This window comes from Macaca thibetana, chromosome 12 (genome assembly GCF_024542745.1).
Source record: "Macaca thibetana thibetana isolate TM-01 chromosome 12, ASM2454274v1, whole genome shotgun sequence".
Classification (NCBI taxonomy): Eukaryota; Metazoa; Chordata; class Mammalia; order Primates; family Cercopithecidae; genus Macaca; species Macaca thibetana.
In genome coordinates this window covers 117,712,246-117,733,462 of record NC_065589.1, presented here as the reverse complement: position 1 = coordinate 117,733,462, position 21,217 = coordinate 117,712,246, and the positions used below count along the sequence as shown (strand labels likewise).

The window sequence follows — 21,217 nt, the reverse complement described above, 5'->3', positions numbered from 1 at the left end:
AAGATGAGTCCTCCAGCACTCTCCCTGGTGACTCTCAGTGAGGTGAAGGGAATACCCCCTATGATATAAGACCGTCTTGGCTGGCTGGAGACTGGAGACTGTCCTGCTGGCCTTGGAGAAGCAAGCCACCGTGGTATGAGCTGCCTATGGAGAGGGCGCGTGGCAGAGGCCTGCAGGTGACTTGCAGAATCTGAGCACCTGTGTCCTACACCCACAAGGAACTAAATTCCACCAACAATTAGGGAGCCTGGAAGAGGACCCCCAAGGCTCAGAAGAGGTCAGAGCCCCAGCTGACACCTTGATTGGAGCCTTGTGGGACCCTGAGCAGAGGACCCAGCTGAGGCTCCAATTCTGGACCTATGGAAACTATGGAATGATAAATGTATGTCGTTTTAACCTGCTAACTTTGTGATTATACAGTAATAAAAAAAACTAATACAAACAGCACTGACATCACTAAATCCAGCAAAATAACAGTATTTTTATTAATTAATTAAACTGCCTGACATACCTCTAGAATACCTTCTACTTTTTTGTTTGCTGTGTATTTTTTCTTGTCATATGCCAATGATTTTGAAATATTCCTATAGAGAAAAATAATTTAGTCTTTCCTTTAGCATGGTTAATGAAAATTTCTTTTGTACTGACAGTTTAGAAGAGGTTCTTTCAGCTTCACAACTACATCACTTTTTTTTTTTTTTTTTTTTAAGTTCTGGGATACATGTGCAGAACGTGCAGGTTACATAGGTATGCATGTGCCGTGGTGGTTTGCTGCACCCATCAACCCGTCATCTCGGTTTTAAGCCCTGCATACATTAGGTATTTGTCCTAATGCTGTCCCTCCCCTTGCCCCCCGCCCCCTGAAAGGCCCCAGTGTGTGATGTTCCCCTCCCTGTGTGCATGTATTCTCACTGTTCAACTCCCACTTATGAGAACATGTGGTGTTTGGTTTTCTGTTCCTGTGTTTGCTGAGAGTGATGGCTTCCAGCTTAATCGACGTCCCTGCAAAGCACACGAACTCATTCTTTTTTATGGCTGCATAGTATTCCATGGTGTATATGTGCCACCTTTTCTTTATCCAGTCTCTCTTTGATGGGCATTTGGGTTGGTTCTATGTCTTTGCTATTGTAAATAGTGCTGCAATAAACATACATGTGCATGTGACTACATGGCATTTCTAGTAATGAAAGTTTTGGGATTACTGCCAAATTTAGGAAATCTCTATTGAGTTTCACCGTAAGAAGCTGTAAGATCTGAAAGACTTTTCTGGCCCAGTTTCTAGCTTCTAGCTTTCACATTCTTGTGTCAGACGGTGCCACAGGACAGGTTCACATCGGGATCCACACCTGGCCCTGCACCTCACATCACGATGCTCTCAGGTCAGCACAGCGGGCAGTGGGAGTACGCCTGCAGACAGCGATAATCGCCACACACCACATGACTCTAAACCACACCAACACATACCATTATTCCCACCCAACCCAGTCCAATTCAACTTCCCTCAGCTAGAGGCCGAAAATGCCCATGGCCACACCAACGGCACCCAGCATAAGAGGAAGCAGGACAATGGGAAAGTCTAGTGAAAAGAGATAGTGATCTTAACTGATGTGGTTGCGACAGCTTTCTTTTGCAAATCTCACAAAGCCAATGCGGCTGCAATGCAAGTGAGAGGCCCTGAGGTTTAAGCTCTGCTGGGAACACTCTGCCTGCCTGTACTAGTCATCCCTCGGTATCCTTAGAGAAATGGTTCCAGGACCCCCATCAGATACCAAAATCTGCAGATGCTCAAGTCCCTCAAAACGGCACAGCATTTACATATAACATCCTCCCGTATACTTTAAATCATCTCTAGATTACTTATAATACATAATACAATGAAATGGCTACACAAATAGTTGTTACACCGCATGTTTCAATTTGTATTGTTTTTATTGTCGTATTGTTATTTTCCATTGGGTTTTTTTCCCCAAATATTTTCATTCCGCAACGTTTCATTCTACATTGCTTGAATCTGCAGACGTACAGCCCAGAGTAGGCCTAGTATCCTAGGAAACGGCTCAAGCAGGGACTTTTGTGGCTCTGCGGATCAACGCTGTGTTGTCACACTGAACTCAACACCAGTCATGTTATCCACATTAAGTACGTGACGTAAATTTTGGGCAAGGATAGTGCAAGCTTTACCTTGCCGCACAGGAGAACTGGATCTGATGTCTATCACTTGGGAAAGGATTAAGTTGTATGACAACTCAGCTCCCCTTTCACTCTCTCCCATGACTGACAAGCGCAAGGCTAAATGCTCGCGTTGTTTGGAAAACCTATACAAAGGCTCCTCTCTCCTCCCTTGCTTTGGTCAGAAAGAAAGCTCGCAGTGTAACAACAGAAACGATGCCTGCAGAGATCTCTCACACCCCTACCAGAGTTGAAATTATTTACCTAGAATCAGCAATCCAGATCTTATGCTGATTAGACCTTCCTAGGAAGCTATTCAGAAGCCACCTCAACACAGACTTGCTCCGTGAACCCCTGTGCACAGGAGGACTGGCACAGAAACAGTGGGAGCAGGGACACTGCTACAGCCAATGCCATCGGAAGGTGGTCTGTGCCTAGCAGGGCTTACCTCGTCATACATGAACTGAAGCGTCAGGGCCGACTTGCCAACGCCTCCACTGCCAACCATGATCACCTTGTGGAGGGCCAAGGAGCTCTGGCCCTTACTCTTGTTGGCAGCCATCTCGCTGGTCTTCTGAGGCTGTGACACACAGACAGATGACCCAGTGAAGAGCTGCTGATGACAAAGACAAAGACTTAGAGGCAATTTGCTTTCAACCTAGCTGAAACCAAACGTCATTCACATCCTCCATTAAAGCCTAACTAACCCAGACATTCCAACAGGAAAGTACTCCTTCCAGGCTCAGGGCAGAGATGCAAGCCCTCCAACAACTCGGGAAGTCACTTACCCCAGCAGAGCTGGGGCAAAGCCAAGGCTAGAGGGGAGAAACGGGGGCGCACACCCCGCACCCGCCTCACTGGGCAGGATAGAGAGGACACCCAGTCACCAAAAATCATCAGACCCTCAGCAGGGCCTCACTGAGGCAGAGACCAAACCGCTCTTGGCCCCAGTTTCCTACCTCTCTGCCCGGTCCTCGGCTGCCACAGAGAACAGCTCGGGACCTCAATCCCCAGCTCTTTAGCTTCACTCCTCGCTTTGCCCTCGTGCCCTCTACCCCATAACGTGCACACACTCACAACACGCTCACACTTTCATGTTCATACACACACGGTCACTAACACGCTCACACGTGCCCACATTCACACACACCCGCTCACACTCACACACACCATGCTCACATTCACATACTCTCACATTTACATTCACACATGCTCACTCACACATGCTCGCACACACACTCACACATGCTCTCATTCACACACATTCTCTCACACATGCTCACATTCACACATTCACACACATGCTCACATTAACACACATTCACATTCACACACACGCTCGCACACACGCATGCTCTCATTCACACACATTCACATTCACACACACACACACATTCACACACACGCTCACATTAACTCACACATTCACTCACATTCACACACATCCCTGCACACACATTCACTCATGCATGCTCTCATTCACACACATTCACTCACATTCACACACGTTCACATACATATTCACACACACGCTCACATTAACTCACACATTCACATACACACACATTCTCACACACTATCACTCATTCTCAGGCTCACACGTTCTCACATTCACACATGCTCTCACATGTTCTCACATTCACACACATTCACACACTTGCTCTCACACACTATCACATGCTCACACACATGCTGTCATACATGCTCACATTCACATACAAGCTCACACTCATCACACACGCGCTATCACACACTCATATACACACACTTTCACTCATAACACGTTCACAATGCTCTCGCAACACACTCTCAACCTTGTGCTCTCATATGTACACTCAAGGTCACACACTCTCAACACTCTCCATACACTATCACACACACACTTGTCCTCTCACAGGTACACTCATGCTCTCACACAACACATGCACTACACTCACACATGCTCTAACACACATACATGTTTACATGCTCATACCACACACACGTTCATGCTCACACCACTCTGACATGCTCTAACACATACATGTTCACACCACACATGCTCACATGCTCTCACACGTGTTCACATGCTCAGACATGCTCTCACATACATGTTCATGCTCACATCACTCACATGCTCTAACACATGCATGTTCACATGCTCATACCACACATGCTCATGCTCTTAACACACACGTGTTCACATGTTTGTACATGCTCTAACATACATGTTCGTGCTCACACCACGCATGCTCTCACACACATACATGTTCACATGCTCACACACGATCTCATAGGCTTTAACACATACATGTTCGCATGCTCATGCCATGCATGCTCTCATGCTCTAACAAATACATGTTCACATGTTCACACAACACACTCACACATGCTCCCATGCACTCTCATGCTCTCATACACACATATTCTCACAAACACATATGCTCTCACACTCTTACACAGCCTCACACATCCCTCTGGTTGATTAAAGTGAGTTCAAGAATAAATACCCCTTCATGACACATGAGAATTAAAAGAAGAAATCTCAAAACCAGTTTGCCCTCATCAGAAGGAAGATAAAATGAATACAGCAACTCCAGTACTGTGGGATGGCAAAGCATCCCAAGTAAGTATATTTAACAGGGACTTGGAATCTACTGTAACCCAAGTGCCAATCTTTATTTTAACCAATTTGGATGGAAAAACCTATTTCACATACACCAAAACACAAGGAGAAAGGGTAGGGCTTGAGCATCTGGCAGGCCTGAGTTTGGTTCTGCCATTTGTGAGCTGTGTGACCCTAGAACTAGTTCAGTTTCTCCAAGACAGTTTTCTTACGTGCATAAAACCAACCACCCACCTACCTTGCAGGAATGTTCTGAGGACAAAATGGGATACGCATGGGAAAGACCAAGGCACAGCACCGACCACACAGTAGGAATGAATCAATGTTGGTTTCCATCCCATCTAATTGTAAGAGTGATACAGGAGGTAGAAAGAAACCATTTAGGCAAATAGTGAGGGCAAAGAGTCCTCGGCAGAACTTTTTTTTTTCTTCTTTTTTGAGACAGAGTCTCACTCTGTTGCCCAGGCTGGAGTGCAATGGCACGATCTCGGCTCACTGCAACCTCTGCCTCCCAATTCAAGCAATTCTCTTGCCTCAGCCTCCTGAGTAGCTGGGATTACAGGCACGCACCACCCTGCCTGGCTGATTTTTGTATATTTAGTAGAGATGGAGTTTCACCATGTTGGCCAGGCTGGTCTCAAACTCCTGACCTCAAGTGATCCAGCCCCTGGCTCAGCCTCCCAAAATGCTGGAACTACAGGTGTGAGCCACTGCACCTGGCCAGAACTTCCCTTCTAACAAAAAGCAGCCCAAGAAATCACTTATTTTCTAAAAAAGAGCAGCCTGGAAGATCAGGCTGCACACATAGATAAGGAAGCCAGAAGCTTGCACAGCTGCACGCCAGCAGCTGCACCAATAGAAGGGCTACCTGGGGCCAAGTATGTTCACCATGGGGGTTCCACCTCCCCTGTTTTTAGCACATGCACAAAAGGAAAGAAATAAGCAACATGGAGTAGCTCAGGCTGAGGACCCGCCTGCATAATGAAAGACTGTGATGGGGGCTGCCAGAGATTCATGCCTTATGCAGATGGCACATTTGGTCCTAACCAGTTTTACACACCCTATGTAGATCAGATACTGCCTCCCCACTAGCTCATCTATAAAAAACTCTGCATTTCACTGCAGGATGGCAACCCTTTTTCCAGGACCCCTCTCTGTAGCAGAAAACCATTCTCTTTCTTTCACCTATTCAATTTCTGCTCTAAACCTCACCCTTGGTGTGTCTGCATCCTTGATTTCCCTGGCCATGAGACCAAGAACTCTGGGTGTCACCCCAGACAACGAGGCCACTTTAAGACGGTGTTCATTCTAACTACAACATGGTGGACTCCTATTTCCATTACTGCTGATGAGATAGCCTGAAAACATCCCCACTAGAAAAATAAACACACACAACATACACACATCATTGGGTGAAATAAAACAACATCATTTTAAATCAGTGGTTCCCATTCTTAGCTACACAACAGAATCATGCAGGGAGCTTCAGAAACATCCTTACGCCTGGGTCCTACCCTAGATTCTGAAAGAATTGATCTGAGATGCGACCTGGGCACAGGAAATTCTAAAAGATTCCCAGGTGATCCTCATGAGCAGCCAAGGCTTAGAATTGCCCTTAAATGCACAGCTGAGCTCAAAAGAAAGCAAGGATCCCCAAACAGGAAAGAATCAGAGCAGTAAGAGCAGTAGTTCCTGCAGTTCTGGATGGTTGCTGTTCTTGGTAATCTAGGATTTAACGTACATGTGTATGTGTGCGCATGGACACACACACACATTCACATGGCTGGGAGACCAGACACACACACAAGGTAGGAGTTAGAATTGAGACACCTTTTCAACTGAGAACTGAGAAATCAAGACCCTTGAAGGAGCATACCATCCGTGAGCCAACAGAGGAAAATGACAAGGAAGCTTGTCTGCCTGGGCTCTGGCTGTAGGAAATTCTCTCCTGAAAACCTATACCCACAACACTCCTCCAAAGCCAATAAAGTAACATGAAAAGTGGTCCCAGGATGCCCATAGTGCTGGAACCCCAGAGAATGCTAAATGAAACCTTTCTGGGGGAACAAGGAGCAATGAAGACAGTTCGTGAGTCTCACAGGTAAAGCCTATAATTCCAACTCACAAAACACAAGCAAATCGCAATTCATGAGAGTCAATAGCAGTAACAAGCAGGACTCTTCAGGCAAGTGTTATAAAAAGTATTAGTTGATCAATTTTAACAAAGACAAAAGCAAAATGTGAAAAAAAAATGACATCATTGAAAGACCAGATGGAGTTGAAAAAGAACCATTTTGAATGCTTAAAATACTTTTTAAGTACTTTAAATGAAAAGTAATGATGCTCATAGCAAATTTACAGAATACACATAAAAAGCACCTATTATTCTATCACCCAAAGATACTCACTATTAACTGTGTATACCAGAATTTTATCTACACCTTCCTATATTTAAAACCTGTTTGAGGCCATATTTACATAGTATTGCAAGTTACTTTTCATGTATTAGATTTCTCTGTCTTCTGAAACAGCAAAGACTGAACATAATCAAGCTTTCTCCTGATGACCTCAGGGCACTCATCAGTTAGTGAAGGGCCTTGGCTGCCAGGAGTCCAGATCACATTTGCTGTTCTCCCCGCTACACTTGACCATTTACCTGCCTACACCAAGCGTTCTTTCCACTTCCCCTTTGCGAATTACGAGCTTTTTTTTTTTTAAATAAGTGAACTAAGCAATTAACTAGATAATTATGCACACTGAAATGTGGCTAAAATAGAATAAATGGGATAAGAAGCAGACCTCCCCAAAAGGCTTGAGTTTAGAAGGTGAAACTACTTCTGGCCTCATTTCTGGTCCACACCGTTTCCTACAGAGCTGAGGTTTGTGAATGAGGTTGGAACCTCCAGACCATCAACCTGTCACACAATTTCTCGGAAGCAGTCCTGGTCCTATGAATTATTATGGCCGTCTGAAACGGATATTTTTCCAGGCTTGGGGGTGGGGGGATACTTTCAAACAGGTGTAGTTATCTAATTCTGAACTGCTATTTTCAAAAATAAAGTCAATCTACATAGAAGAAATAATAAATGAATTGAAAACTATTCAGCACACCCAGATACTTCCCAAAATATCTGTCCTTAAAGTTCAAAAACTGAAATAACCATAGTGGATATTTCCAGCCTATATCACTGCTTCAGTCAACTTGGCACGATTAAGGGAAAGAACAGGGAAGGTAGAGGTGCTGACCACATGCCCCTCACTGAACCAATCCTGGAAACAGCAACCTCCAGACTTTGGGTGAAACTGCTTTGCAAAGATTCTGACAGTGAGAGAAGCCCAACATGCTGACTCCATCGTGCCTCTGGTCTCACAGGCTGGCATCTTCTCTTATTCCTGGGCATAGGCCACACCCACCACGAGAGGAATTTCTAGTTTAACAAGGATAATAGTCCCTCCCTAAAATTGATCCTTTCCTTGTTCAGGGACTGAAACTGCCTTTATAAAACTAGTAAAAGGCCATGAGATTAGGATTATGGGAGGGGCCCGAGTTCCGCTAAAATATAGGCCGCCTTTCTATAATCCCTTACTGCTCAGGAGTCATGGTCAGAGGTCACAAGATTGGGACTAGCCTAGTTACTCCTCTAGATAACATCAGTGTTGTAAAGCCTAACATTGGTCTTTTGAGATGTTTTTCAGACTGACCCCACCTGGACTCATGACTCAACCAGTTCTGTGGTTCCTCACCACCATCCAGAGGTGGACTCAGTGCACAAGCACCATTTTCCACAACCCTATAATTGCATCCCCAACCAACCAGCAGCACCCTTTCCCTAACCCCCTGCCTACCAAAATATCCTTGAAAAACTCTAACCTCTGAGCCTGTAGGGAGACTGACTTGACTGATAATTCCAGTTCTCCCAGGTGGCCAGCCTCAAGTCCACTGAACTCTCTTTACTGCAATACCGTGGTCTCAGTGAATTGGTTTTGTCTCTGCAGTGGGCAGGAAGACCCATCGGGCGATGACACAGGGTATTCGAGATAAGAAACCTATAACTGTTTAAGCCACAGAGAGTCTATTGTTGTGTTTGCTTTTTCTTGTACCAAAAACATTCCAGAACATAGTCTTTGCCCTCAAAAAACTCAAAGACTAGTGGTTCTGACAGATTAGTAAGTAAATGATTACAGTACAAGATGATAAATTCTATGGCAGAAGTATGCAAGTGGTGCCCTGGGAACATGGAAAGACACATCTATATCAGGCTGGAAGGTCAGAGGAAGTTTCCTGGAGGGACATCATATGAACTGAGATCTGAGGGAACTGACTAAAGACAGGAGGAGAAGGAGCAGGAAGGAAAAAAAAAATCAGTCAAGTTTAAGAAGCTCACAGTAATGATTTAATGGCTATAATGGAAATGCCTACCCAATAAACGTGTTCTGAAAAAACTACAGGTATCTTCCCCAACATTTTATCCCAAAAAGTTTCAAACACTAAGAAAAATTGAAAGAACTGTCCTGTGAATCCATACACTCACCGCCTGGACTTTACAATCAACATTTTGCTCCATTTGCTTTATCATAAATCCATTCATCTGTCATCTCTCTACCCATCAATGCATCTCATTTTCTGATGTATTTCAGTACAAGTTGCTTATACTTCGTCCCTAACATGAAGCACAGACATTCATTTTCCCCAAAGCAATTAGACTTCCCCCACTGAATTCACTAACAATTTCAGAACTACATCTTGGGGTGGGGACCGCTTGCAAACCATAAGGTAATACGGATAGGGCCCTGATCCTATTCGATGGGTGCACTTATAAGAAGAGGAAGCGATACCTGGGCTCTTTCCACCATGTGAGGACACAGTGAGAAGGCAGCTCAGGTATCTCTTCCCCTTCTTCTAAGGCAGGAAGAGAGCCCTCACCAGAACCCACCATGTTGGTGCCCTATCTCAGACTTCCAGCCTCAGAACTGTGGGAAAATCAATTCCTGTTGTTTAAGCCACCCAGTCTATGGTATTTTGTTATGGCAGCCTGAGTTAAGACGGCACCCTTCAACATGTTTCTATCTACTCGCACAAAAGCTCTGTTGTTTGACTCAAGTTTGTTCAAAAAACATTTGGGCTCTACTCTGTGCCAAGTTTTGGGTTTCTCCCCTTAGAAAATTCAGTCTTCCCAACGAGACTTCTATAAGTAAAGCATTTTAATGTAATTTCTCACATGCAATGATAAAGATGGTACAAGACATAATGGAAAGCATAATGAACTCCAGGAAAAGGGAATCAGGAAGGCTCCAAAGGTGAGTAACAGTCCATTCAGCAGATGGGAGTGAGAGCATGTTTCAGCTTAATACATAGCACGTGCAAAGCAACAAAGGCATGAAACATCACAGTGGGTTCAGGCATCACATAATATTGAAGCATAAAGTATGGGATGGGGAAGTGCCTGGGTAATGAGTCTCCAAAGATAGCTCTGTCTGTCTACAAATGGGCCTAAAGTGCCATCTTAAGAAACTCTGATTCTAGAGAAAACAGGGAGCCACTGCTAGGCAGGTCCTCCAGCCCATCTTAGCTTGTAAGGCACCGAATCAACAAGGATATAGAATAACAAGACACTCCAAACTAAGAATGTCCACTTAGATGACTTGTTGGGGAGGGGAGGCAAGAGCACTGGGAAATGGTTTTTCTATGTTATGTTATATGAAACACTAATATTAGATAGGACTCTCTATCACTTAGCATAAAACCAAATACCAGAACATATATTCACTTGAGAAGCAAAATGTATTTTGAAAGCAAATCACAGTATATAAAACCATACATGGTAGGATGAAGAGGTGGTTTCTACTAGCCTTAGTCCCATAGGCTAATATAGTCAGTCTTTCGTTAAGCTTGAGCAAAGAGGAAATGCATTGGTAAGTCGAGTCCAAATACCACCCTGCAGTATCATAGGGTTGTCATGAAAATCACAAACGAGAATCTGAAAACCTACGGGAAACTAAACTCTCAGTCCCCCTCCTAAAATTCTGTGTCCTGAGTAATATGGCAACAGAAGCACTCAGCAAAACAGTCAAACATTATACACCTGCCAATAACTGCATTCAGCACTCCTCCAGACAGTATGAACTGAAGGTAACCTAATATATTGGCCATAATAATATTTGAGTCTGGCAATCCTAAAGCTGGGACGATGTAGGGACAAAAACAAGAACGGTATTGAAAACAGACCCCTGAAAAATTAGGGATCCAGAAATCCATACCTATAACAAATATTAAATAAACAAGAGAGAAGGGAGGGCTCTATTTCAGTAGAACACCAAGGGGAGACTGGTCAAGGTGGAGGGCACACCTCAGTCAGAAATTTTTCCTATAATCACATTTTCCTATAATCACAGAAATGACCTTTCCTTTGTTTTAATCCTTACAACAAAAACTAACCCGATTTTAACCAGTTATTTTCCATTGTTCTGTCTCCCTGTTCTGAATCCCTGTTTCAAAGAAAGTAACTTTGAAATGGCCTATTTTGGGTTCTTAGTTTCTGCATGCTTCAGCCCTTCTCTGTCCACAAAGTCAGCCTCCTCTCCTTAGCTCACTCAAACACAATCTTATGGAATCACGTGCTACCCAATACCAGAACTGCAAATAAAGCCAGTTAAGATCTTTAAACTACATTTGTGATAATTTTGTCTTTTGACTTTACAAAAGCTCAAACTCAACAGTAGAGTTAAAATTCAACTTCCTGTTATTTTTTTCAAAGAAGCGTTCCAACAGGAAGCAGTAATGGAAAAATGCAGGGAATCAAAATATAGTAAGAAATCTTTAATTCAACAGTTAAAAAAGGGGAAAAGAATTTGAAAAGCAAGAGAGAATTATAAGAAGAACTGAAAGACAAACAGATTAGGAGAAAATATTTGCAACACAAAACAAAGTAATATCCCTAATATATAAAAAGCCCCTGTAAAGCAGTAAGTCAAACAACCTAACTTTTTTAATGGGCAAAAAATGAAGAACTAAAAGTGGTCACAGATAACAAACATATGAAGGTAAACCCAGTTTCTCTAGTAGTCAAGGAAATGTAAATAAAACATTAGATTGGGTTCATCAAGAGTTTGGGGAAATGAATACTACTGATAATAATATTAACTGTCAAAACCTTTTGGGAAAAAATAAGCAACAACTAAAAGAATTGTTTGTAAAACTCTTCTAGGAATTTATTCTATAAAAGTATAAGGATATAATTACAAGAATGATTTTTTGTCACCACAAAGAATGCTACAATAATCTTTAAAATTTCCATCAATGGGGAATTCTTGCATAAATTATGATAGTGAGAGGTGAAGCCAGCTGGACTTCCTGGGTCGAGTGGATACTTGGAGAACTTTTCTGTCTTACGAGGGGATTGTAAAACGCGCCAATCAGCACTCTGTGGCTAGCTAGAGGTTTGTAAAATGTGCCAATCAGCACACTGTAAAATGGACCGATCAGCGCTCTCTAAAATGGACCAATCAGCGCTCTGTAAAATGGACCAATCAGCAGGACATGGGTGGGGTCAAAAGAGGGAATAAAAGCTGGCCACCCCAACCAGCAGCTGCAATCTGCTTGGGTCCCCTTCCATGCTGTGGAAGCTTTGTTCTTTCACTCTTCCTAAGAAATCCTGCTGCTATTCACTCTCTGGGCCCGTGCCACCTCTGAGAGCTGTAACACTCACTGTGAAGGTCTGCAGCTTCATTCTTGAAGTCAGTGAGACCACGAACCCACCAGAAGGAACAAACTCCAGACACATCACCTTTAAGAGCTGTAACACTCACCACAAAGGTCCGCAGCTTCATTCTTGAAGTCAGCAAGACCATGAACCCACAGAAGGAATGAACCAAATTAGAACTAAATTTTAGATTATACAGCTATTGAAAAGAATGGGGAAGTGCTATATGTACTGACAGGGAACAATGTCCAGATGTATCCATTTAGGAGGTACAAAATGGCAATAATCCAAATTCTATCAGAAACGTGCAGAAAACATATAATACAATGTTATTTGTTTAAAAAATTTGTTTGTTCATATATAAACAAAGAATTGTTGTAGGACACACAGTTAATACTGGCAACAATGAAGTTGGACTTTCCTTCTATTCTTTCCTTTCCTTCCTGTTCTAAAGCTTTCTGATAGACTTTCATTCCTGATCTGAAGCTTGCCTTGGTCTCTTCTTCTGCTTTAAAAATAAAAAAATTTAAAAAACACATACTCCTTATTTTGCCTAATTTGAACAAAGTAAACTGAGGAAATCTGAACACTGATTGGATTTCATTTATTTTAGGACAGGTTCTTGCTCTGTCACCCAGGCTGCAGTGCAGTGGTGCGATCATGACTCACTACAGTCTTGACCTCTTGGGCTCAAGCAACACCCCCCACACACACTCCCGTCCTGGGCCCTCTGCCCCCGACTCCAGAGTATCTGGGATTACAGGCATAAGCCATGGCATCTGGTCGGATTAGTCATTCATTGACTGATGGTGACAAGGTAGTGCATTATGTACTATTCTCTGTCCTTTCGTGTATGTTTGAAAAGTTCCACAAAAACAAACATAAGGTAAATTAACTTATACCACAAAGGGGGATTTACTAGCAGACTACTAGTGTATGTCACTGACTCAAAACGAAAAACTATGCTACAGGAAGGAGGCCGAGGATAGGGCTGGGACTCGGGAGGAACTGGACACAGGGCCCTGAGAGCTGCCAGACCATCCCTGTGATTCTCGCCACGTGCTGGCTCTGTCTCTCTTCCTTGCTATGGATCAGCTTTCACCACTTGGCAAAAGCAGAGATGCCAATTTGTAAAATTTGGTGGCCTGCAGACATACTTTGTTTGTTCATATAGTGCTTTTAAGAATTCATTTAAGCCAGCATGGTGGCTCACGCCTGTAATCCCAGCACTTTGGGAGGCTAAGGAGGGTGGATCATGAGGTCAGGAGATCAAGACCATCCTGGCCCACATAGTGAAATCCCATCTCTACTAAAAATACAAAAATTAGCTGGGCATGGTGGCTCGTGCCTGTAATCCCAGCTACTCGGGAGGCTGAGGCAAGAGAATCGCCTGAACCCAGGAGGCGGAAGTTGTAGTGACCCCAGATCGTGCCACTGTACTCCAACCTGGCAACCAAGCAAGACTCCGTCTGGAAAAAAAAAAAAAAAAAATTCATTTAGTTACTTACATTTTTTAAAGAACGATTTCACATAAAGTCCAAATTTTTGGCATCTCTTAAAAAATCAAGAAGTCTGACATTCCTAAGTACGACTTGGCTGGTGCTGCGGAGCAGCTGCCGCTTTTGGAAGGGTCATACACTATCTGAAAGCCAGCGTAAGCCTGCTACACTCTTACTTCCACCTGCCTCACTCGTTTGCCTGGCTCCCTGACCCAGCTTCAGACAGGATGGACCCAGTCCTCCCGATCTCATACCCAGACCCTGGCCTGAGTCAACTGACCTCCTTGGTCAAGTTCCCCTTCCCTTGTGTAGCTGCTATTCTAATTAGCACCAGGGAATGGAATATGTTTATATGCTCATACACTTTACGACTCACTTTCCATGTCTATAAAAATCAGAAAGTTGAATTAAGTGATCTAAATTATCTTTCCATTTTTGACTGTTTTTTTCTGACATTAGATATGCGAAACAACTCTAATTAGCCCTCCTGTTTGCCTAAGGAAATTTGTTTTAGGTATTTCTGTTACCTAACAGATACCTTTTTACCTGTCCCTCCCCACCCACCCCCCCAAAAAAAGAAAAACTAAATTAACAAAAACAAATGAAATTAAAACAAAAACTAGGAGGCTTTGGAGTCCCTTCTTGTAAGCAGGAGGCTGCTTCCGGTCTGTACCTCTGTGCACATGCTATTCCTTCTGCCAGGACTGCCCTTCCTCCTGATGGAGGAGGATCGCCTATAATTTCAGACTCAGCCGGAATATTTCCTCCTCACCTTCCGAGATATGCCCCAGCCAGCTCATCCTCCCAGTCTCAGAGGGCCCCCATGCCTGTCAATACTGACTACCATTTCACTTCGGGAAAGTGGTGATTTCCCCCAAGATGAGGTCTGTTTCTCCCACCACACTTCAGGCCCATTCATCTTTGTGTGCCCAGCGTGCCTGGTACTTAGGGGACGATCAACATTCGGTAGATAAAACACCAGAGCTGGTGTTCTCCACCTGGGTTGTGAGGCCTCAAAAAGATAAGTGGTAGCTGGTAAGCTTTTTACTTACTTACTTTTTTGAGACAAGGTCTCACTCTGTCGCCCAGGCTGGAGTACAGTGGCGTGATCATGACTCACTACAGCCTCAACTTTTGGGACTCTAGCAGTCCTTCCACCTCAGCTTCCCGAGTAACTGGGACTACAGGCACATGCCACCACGCCCAGCTAATTTTAAAAAATTTTTGGCCGGGCACAGTGCCTCAAGCCTGTAATCCTAGCACTTTGGGAGGCCAAGGTGAGTGGATCACGAGGTCAAGAGATTGAGACCATCCTGGCCAACCAACATGGTGAAACCCCATCTCTACTAAAACTACAAAACTTAGCTGGGCGTAGTGGCACACACCTGTAGTCCCAGCTACTTGGGAGGCTGAGGCAGGATAATCTCTTGAAACCAGGAGGCGGAGCTTGCAGTGAGCCGAGATTGCACTACTACACTCCAGCCTGGGTGACACAGCGAGACTCCGTCTCAAAAAAAAACCAAACAAACGTGGTAGAGACTAGGTTGCCCAGGCTGGTCTCAAACTCCTAGCCTCAAGTGACTCTCCTGCCTCAGCCTCGCAAAGTGTTGGGATTACAGGCATGAGCCACTGTGCAGCCTAGTATGCTCTGAAACATTAATGCATTTATCTCATGACTTTCCTGAACTATAAAGCAATGATAAATGGTGGGAGCAATTTGCAAGCTGATTTTAATATAATTATTTCTGAAATAAAGTTCCCCTCTACCCACCCATGGAATCTGGGATTTTGCTAGCCTTACAGATGGTTACCAATTTATACAGATTCGCTCTGAAGTTCCTGCTACCTGAAGAGGCAGCTGTGGACACATTAGAGCTACAGGACTCCTAACAGCTGAAGGCAAATTTGGAATTAGCATACATGTCCCTATTCTGAATTACTTACTCAAATAAAATCCTATTTAGAGACTTAAACAGATTCTACTACTACTTCTACTGCTATAGCATCTCTAGTATATTGCATACTCTCAGAATTTGTATGATTTGTCCAGAGTCACTTAACTAGTGGATGGCAGGGCTGGGACTGGAGCCCTAGCAGTCTACACTCTGAGCCACTACATGGTCTGTGCTCTATGAGTGGATTAGAGTGGGGTGGGGAAGAGCTTCAAGTATGATGTGAAATGTTGAAACTTATTTCAGGGACATAGATCTATGGCTCAGAAAGTTCACTAAAGAGGGAGAAAAATGCATAGGCAGGCAACACAGAGCACAAGCTCTAAGACAAAGACCTGAGAGAAAATATACAACAAAAAATAGTAGTTATACAGTCATGCATCAAATAAAGACGTTTGTCAATGACAGACCACGTATACAACAGTGGTCCCATAAGATTACAGTCCTGTACTGTCACTGGGCCTTTCCTACATTTAGATATGTTTACACAAATACTTCCCCATTGTGTTACAACTGCCCACAGTATTCAGTACAGTAACATGACGTGCAGGTAGCATGTTGAGCAAAAGGCTGTACCATACGGGCTCGGTGTATAGTAGGCTACGCCACCTAGGCTTGTGTAAATATACCATGACGTTTGCAAAACAATGACATTGCTTAAAAGCATTTCTCAGAACATATGCGTCATTAAGTGATGCGTGGCTATATATACAGAAGAACTGAAAGCAAGGACTTCAACAGATATTTATACACTCATGTTCACATCAGCACACAATAACCAAGAGGTTGAAACAACCCAAATGTCCATCAGTAGATAAACAAATAAATCAGATGTGGTATAAATGTACAATAGAATATTCAGCCTTAAAAAGGAAGGAAACTGACACATGCTACAACATGGATCGCCCTTGAAGACATTATACTAAGTGAAATAAGCAAGACACAAAAGGACAAATACTATGATTCCACTGATATGAGGTACCCAAAACAATCACACTGGGAGACGGAAACCAGGACAGAATGGCGGCTGCCAGGGGCTGGGGGAAGAGGGGAGTGGGGAGTTGGTGTTTAATGGGTGCAGAGGTTCAGTTTGGGATGAAGAAGTTCTGGGGATGGATAGTGGTGATCCCTGCACAACAAAGTAAATGTGCTTAATGTCACTGAACTGTACCCCTGAAAATAAGTAAAATGTTGAATTTTATGTTATGTACATTTTACCAGAATTTTTAAAAAATAGTTATATACCAACTACAGTGTGGGACAGGAAAACAAACCCTTGACTTGAAGTCTGCCATTAGGAAGCCAACAGTTTTGGTTAACATTTTTCGTCCTCAGTCTGATCTATAAAATACAGGACAAGGCCAGGCGCGGTGGCTCACACCTGTAATCCCAACACTTTGGGGGGCCGAGGTGGGCTGATCACTTGAGGTCAGGAGTTCATGACCAGCCTGGCCAACATGGTGAAACCCCGTTTCTACTAAAAACACAAAAGTTAGCCGGGTATGATGGTGGGCGCCTGTAATCCAAGCTATTCGGGAAGCTGAGGCAGGAAGAATGGCTTGAACCCGGGGGGTGGAAGTTGCAGTAAACTGAGATCTCGCCACTGCACTCCAGCCTGAGCAACAGAGTGAGACTCCATCTCGAATAGATAGATAGATAGATAGATAGATAGATAGATAGATAGATAGATAGATAGATAGATAGATAGACAGATAGATAGACAGACAGACAGACAGACAGACAGACAGGCTGGCCGCAGTGGCTCATGCTTGTAATCCCAGCACTTTGGAAGGCTGAGACAGGCAGACCTGAGGTCAGGAGTTTGAGCCCAATCTAGCCAACATGGTGAAACCCCATCTCCACTAAAATACAAAAGTAGCTGGGCATGGTGCCGGGCACCTGTAATCCCAGCTCCTAGGGAGGCTGAGGCAGGAGAATCATTTGAATCCCGGAGGCAGAGGTTGCAGTGAATGGAGATCGCGCCACTGCACTCCACTCTGTGCGACAGAGCAAGACTCAAACAAACAAACAAACAAACAAATAAATAAAAAACAGTACAGGATAGGCGCAGTGGCTCGTGCCTATAATCCCAGCACTTTAGGAGGCTGAGGCGGGCGGATTGCTTGAGCTCAGTAGTTCAAGGCCATCCTGAGCAACATGGTGAAACCCTATCTCTACCAAAAATACAAAACATTAGCTGGGCTCGGAGACTGAGGTGGGAGGATCGCTTGAGCCTGGGAGGCAGAGGCTGCAGTAAGCCAAGATTGCGCCACTGCACTCCAGCCTGGGTGACAGAGCGAGACTCTGTCTCAAAAATAAAATGAAATACAGGAGGACTATATCCTCAGGACTGTTATGAAGATTAAACGAAGGAATACCTATTAAAAGAAGTTCTCAGTAAGCACTTAGCTGCTCTTTAAACATCACTCTCACCTGGGCACAGTGGCTCATGCCTGTAATCCCAACATTTCAGGAGGCCAAAGCAGCAGATTGCTTGAGCCCAGGAGTTTAAGACCAGCCTGGGCAACGTGGCGAAACCCATCTCTACAAAAAACACAAAAATTAGCTGGGTGTGGTGGCATGTACCTGTAGTCCCGGCTACTCAGGAGGCTGAGGCGGGAGGATCACTGACCCTAGGGAGGTCCAGACTCCAGTGAGCTGTGATCTCACCACTGCACTCCAGCCTGGGCAACAGTGAGAACTTATCTCAAAATAAATAAATAAATATCACTCTAATATTCTAGAAGGTCTTGAAAAAGCAATCGGCCTCAGAGCCAAATACACGCTAAGGCAGGAAAAGCTGCCAGTCCATAAGAAACAGGTAAGGCAAAAGACTTGTTACTCAGATGCAGTTCCCCTTGTCCCGAGGAATGAAGGGGCCTGGCTTCAAGTCCTCCTTCAGCCACTGACTCACTAGAGGATTAGGCAAGTCATTCCCGCTCACTGACAATATCTGCCCTGCCTACGTCTCAGGGCAGTGGGGAGGGACACCTGGAAAACATGTACCAAAGGCATACTCAACCGGGTAACAAGCACAGGCATATTCTCATCAACGGAAGCCCTTCATACCCTTCTTTCTTCACCACTCAAAACACAATGTAATTTCCCTTAGAGGCATAACCAATGGGCATTTCAGGATGTCCCTGTCCTAAATCTCCCCAGCAACTCCTGAAACGGCTCTAACAAAAACAGTCTTGCCTTCTCCTCCCTGCTGTGTCAGTGTGTGAAGCCTGAGAGGATCACACAAGGAAGGTGCCACCTCCCCAGCCACGTTTGGGAACTACGGTGCTAGAACAGGACCACCCTCCTCTTAGGGGGAGCACACTGCTGAACATCTGTCCTGAACAGTCACCACCAGAAGTGCAGGCGTCCCCACCCTTCCCTATGACTAGGGCTCTCAACCCAACAGAACTGCATCCACCTCCTGAAATGGCTAACCCACCTGGTCCCTGCAACCTCAGGCACCCCAGCAAACCCTTCGAGAGCCTCCACCTCTTCTAAGAATGTTCCTCTACCTTCTAGCTCTGAGACCTGGGTGTGCCCTGGGGACACCACATCAAGCAGATGCTATTTCTCCTCCATGCCATGCGCTTCAGGGCCAGACAGACCAGATACGTGTCCTTCCTCCCTCCTCAGTGTCACCTGCACTTCAGTACCTCCGTTAGCCCCCTCCCTCTTACAAAAGCCCCCACACATTTGAGGCCTGGGCTTTCCAGCCATAATAGCCTGTCCCTCACCTTGTTACTATCCACTATGGACCTTCTGGTCACTTCTCTCATTTATTGAGGACATCTGCTTCTGGTCTGCAGACTTCCGTTCTACCCCAAGTCCCGTCGTCCTCCCCAGTGACACCTGCGCATATGGATGTCCCAGCCAAGCTTGGCCCCTCTCAAGTCCTTGATCCTCTCTTCTCTGAAAACCCTTTCCTTCATTCTATCTAACATTGTCATGGCCAAAACCTGAACTTCACCGTCACCAGAAACAGTTACCTCCTCTAACCTCTAGCCTCAGCCTCCATCCTTCTTGTTCACTTGTTCAAATACCACCCCACACACAATCCTCTGCCCTCTTGAAACCTGCAAGCATTGGCCTCCAGCACTCTCTGACTGCGTAACAAGCCCCTCTGGGCTGCACTGCCTCCCTTACCAGCTTAGATCCCAAAGCCTGACATGAGAAAACCCTCTTGCAGATACCTCATCTCCCTGCTCCCTTCCCCTCCATCTCACTCGCTGTTTTCAGCACCTGCACCCAGCACGCAAATGCTGCTGTCGAGGGAAAGAAACTCAAGAAAGCAGCCTCCCAGCACTCCACTTTCAATGCACTTATGATCACAAACCACGAATGGGCACTCCCCCACACTTCCTAGTAATCTCGCTGTGACTCACCCCGTGCCCTCCCTCTGCTCACTCTTGACAGATAACCGAACCTCATTTGTCCCAGAGAACATGAAGCCATCAAGCCCAAACTCCCTCAGGGCTCCTTCACCAAATCTACAAACCTTCCACGCCCTTCTTCTCCTTGTCTCCAGCCTCATGGAGTGCACAGTCCTGCTCTTAGCAAAGGCCAAGCCCTCCACCAACACCACACCCAAGAACTTACTTCCTACCACTACCCTTTTTCAGCAGCACCCATCAGTCTTTACTTTGCTACAGGATCATCCCCAACAGCGTGTAGACTTGAATCTTCACCCTAAAGACTCGCACATGCGTGCATGCCTTTGACCCCCATATATCCTTCTAGCTAATGACACAATTCCTCTATAGGAATTATCTATGCTAACACTTCTCAAACTTTAATGCATAGTTTACCTGGGAATCTTGTGAAAATGCATATTTTGATTCAGTAGGTCTGGAGTGGAACCCAAGATTCGGCACCCCTAACCTAGTCTCTAATCATGCTCCTGACCCACAGGCCCCACTCTGGGTAGCAGAAGTCTGTGTTCCCTTCCCTCACTATTTATGGAAACCATTCCAATCCAACTTCCTCCCAACATAAGCTCACAGAAACTTGTGAGATCAAGATCACCCACAAACTCCACGTAGCTGGCTCGAATAAAAACTCTTCTTTCTTCCTTCCCATGCCATCCTCCTCTTTAAAATGAGCAGGTAGCAAGAGCGATAAAATGCTGCCTGGAAAGCGAAGGCCCGCAGCAGGCCAGTATAGGCCCCTCCCAGCGTCCCCCTCCTGAAGCCATCCCTCCTGGCTTCCACAGCCCACATTCTCCCACAGGCTGAGCGCTTCCCAGGTGGCTCTCTGGGCCCTTTCTCGGCGCCACTTGCCAGGCATTCCTCC

The 21,217-nt window shown here is 44.9% G+C and overlaps 1 protein-coding gene across 7 annotated transcripts in view; it reads right to left on the bottom strand.

Moving 5' to 3' along the window:
- The window catches only part of RALB (RAS like proto-oncogene B), a 52,281-nt gene that overhangs the window by 13,864 nt on the left and 17,200 nt on the right, over positions 1–21,217 (bottom strand). For 3 of the 7 annotated variants that reach the window (XM_050752726.1, XM_050752724.1, XM_050752727.1), the window contains exon 2: positions 2,618–2,782. In XM_050752726.1, coding sequence (XP_050608683.1) covers positions 2,618–2,731 — 114 coding nt within the window. In that variant the 5' untranslated portion in view covers positions 2,732–2,782. Of the gene's footprint in view, positions 1–2,617; positions 2,786–5,012; positions 5,421–21,217 lie in introns of those variants that run through there. The other 4 variants (XM_050752725.1, XM_050752729.1, XM_050752730.1 and 1 more) reach the window with 3 other exon arrangements.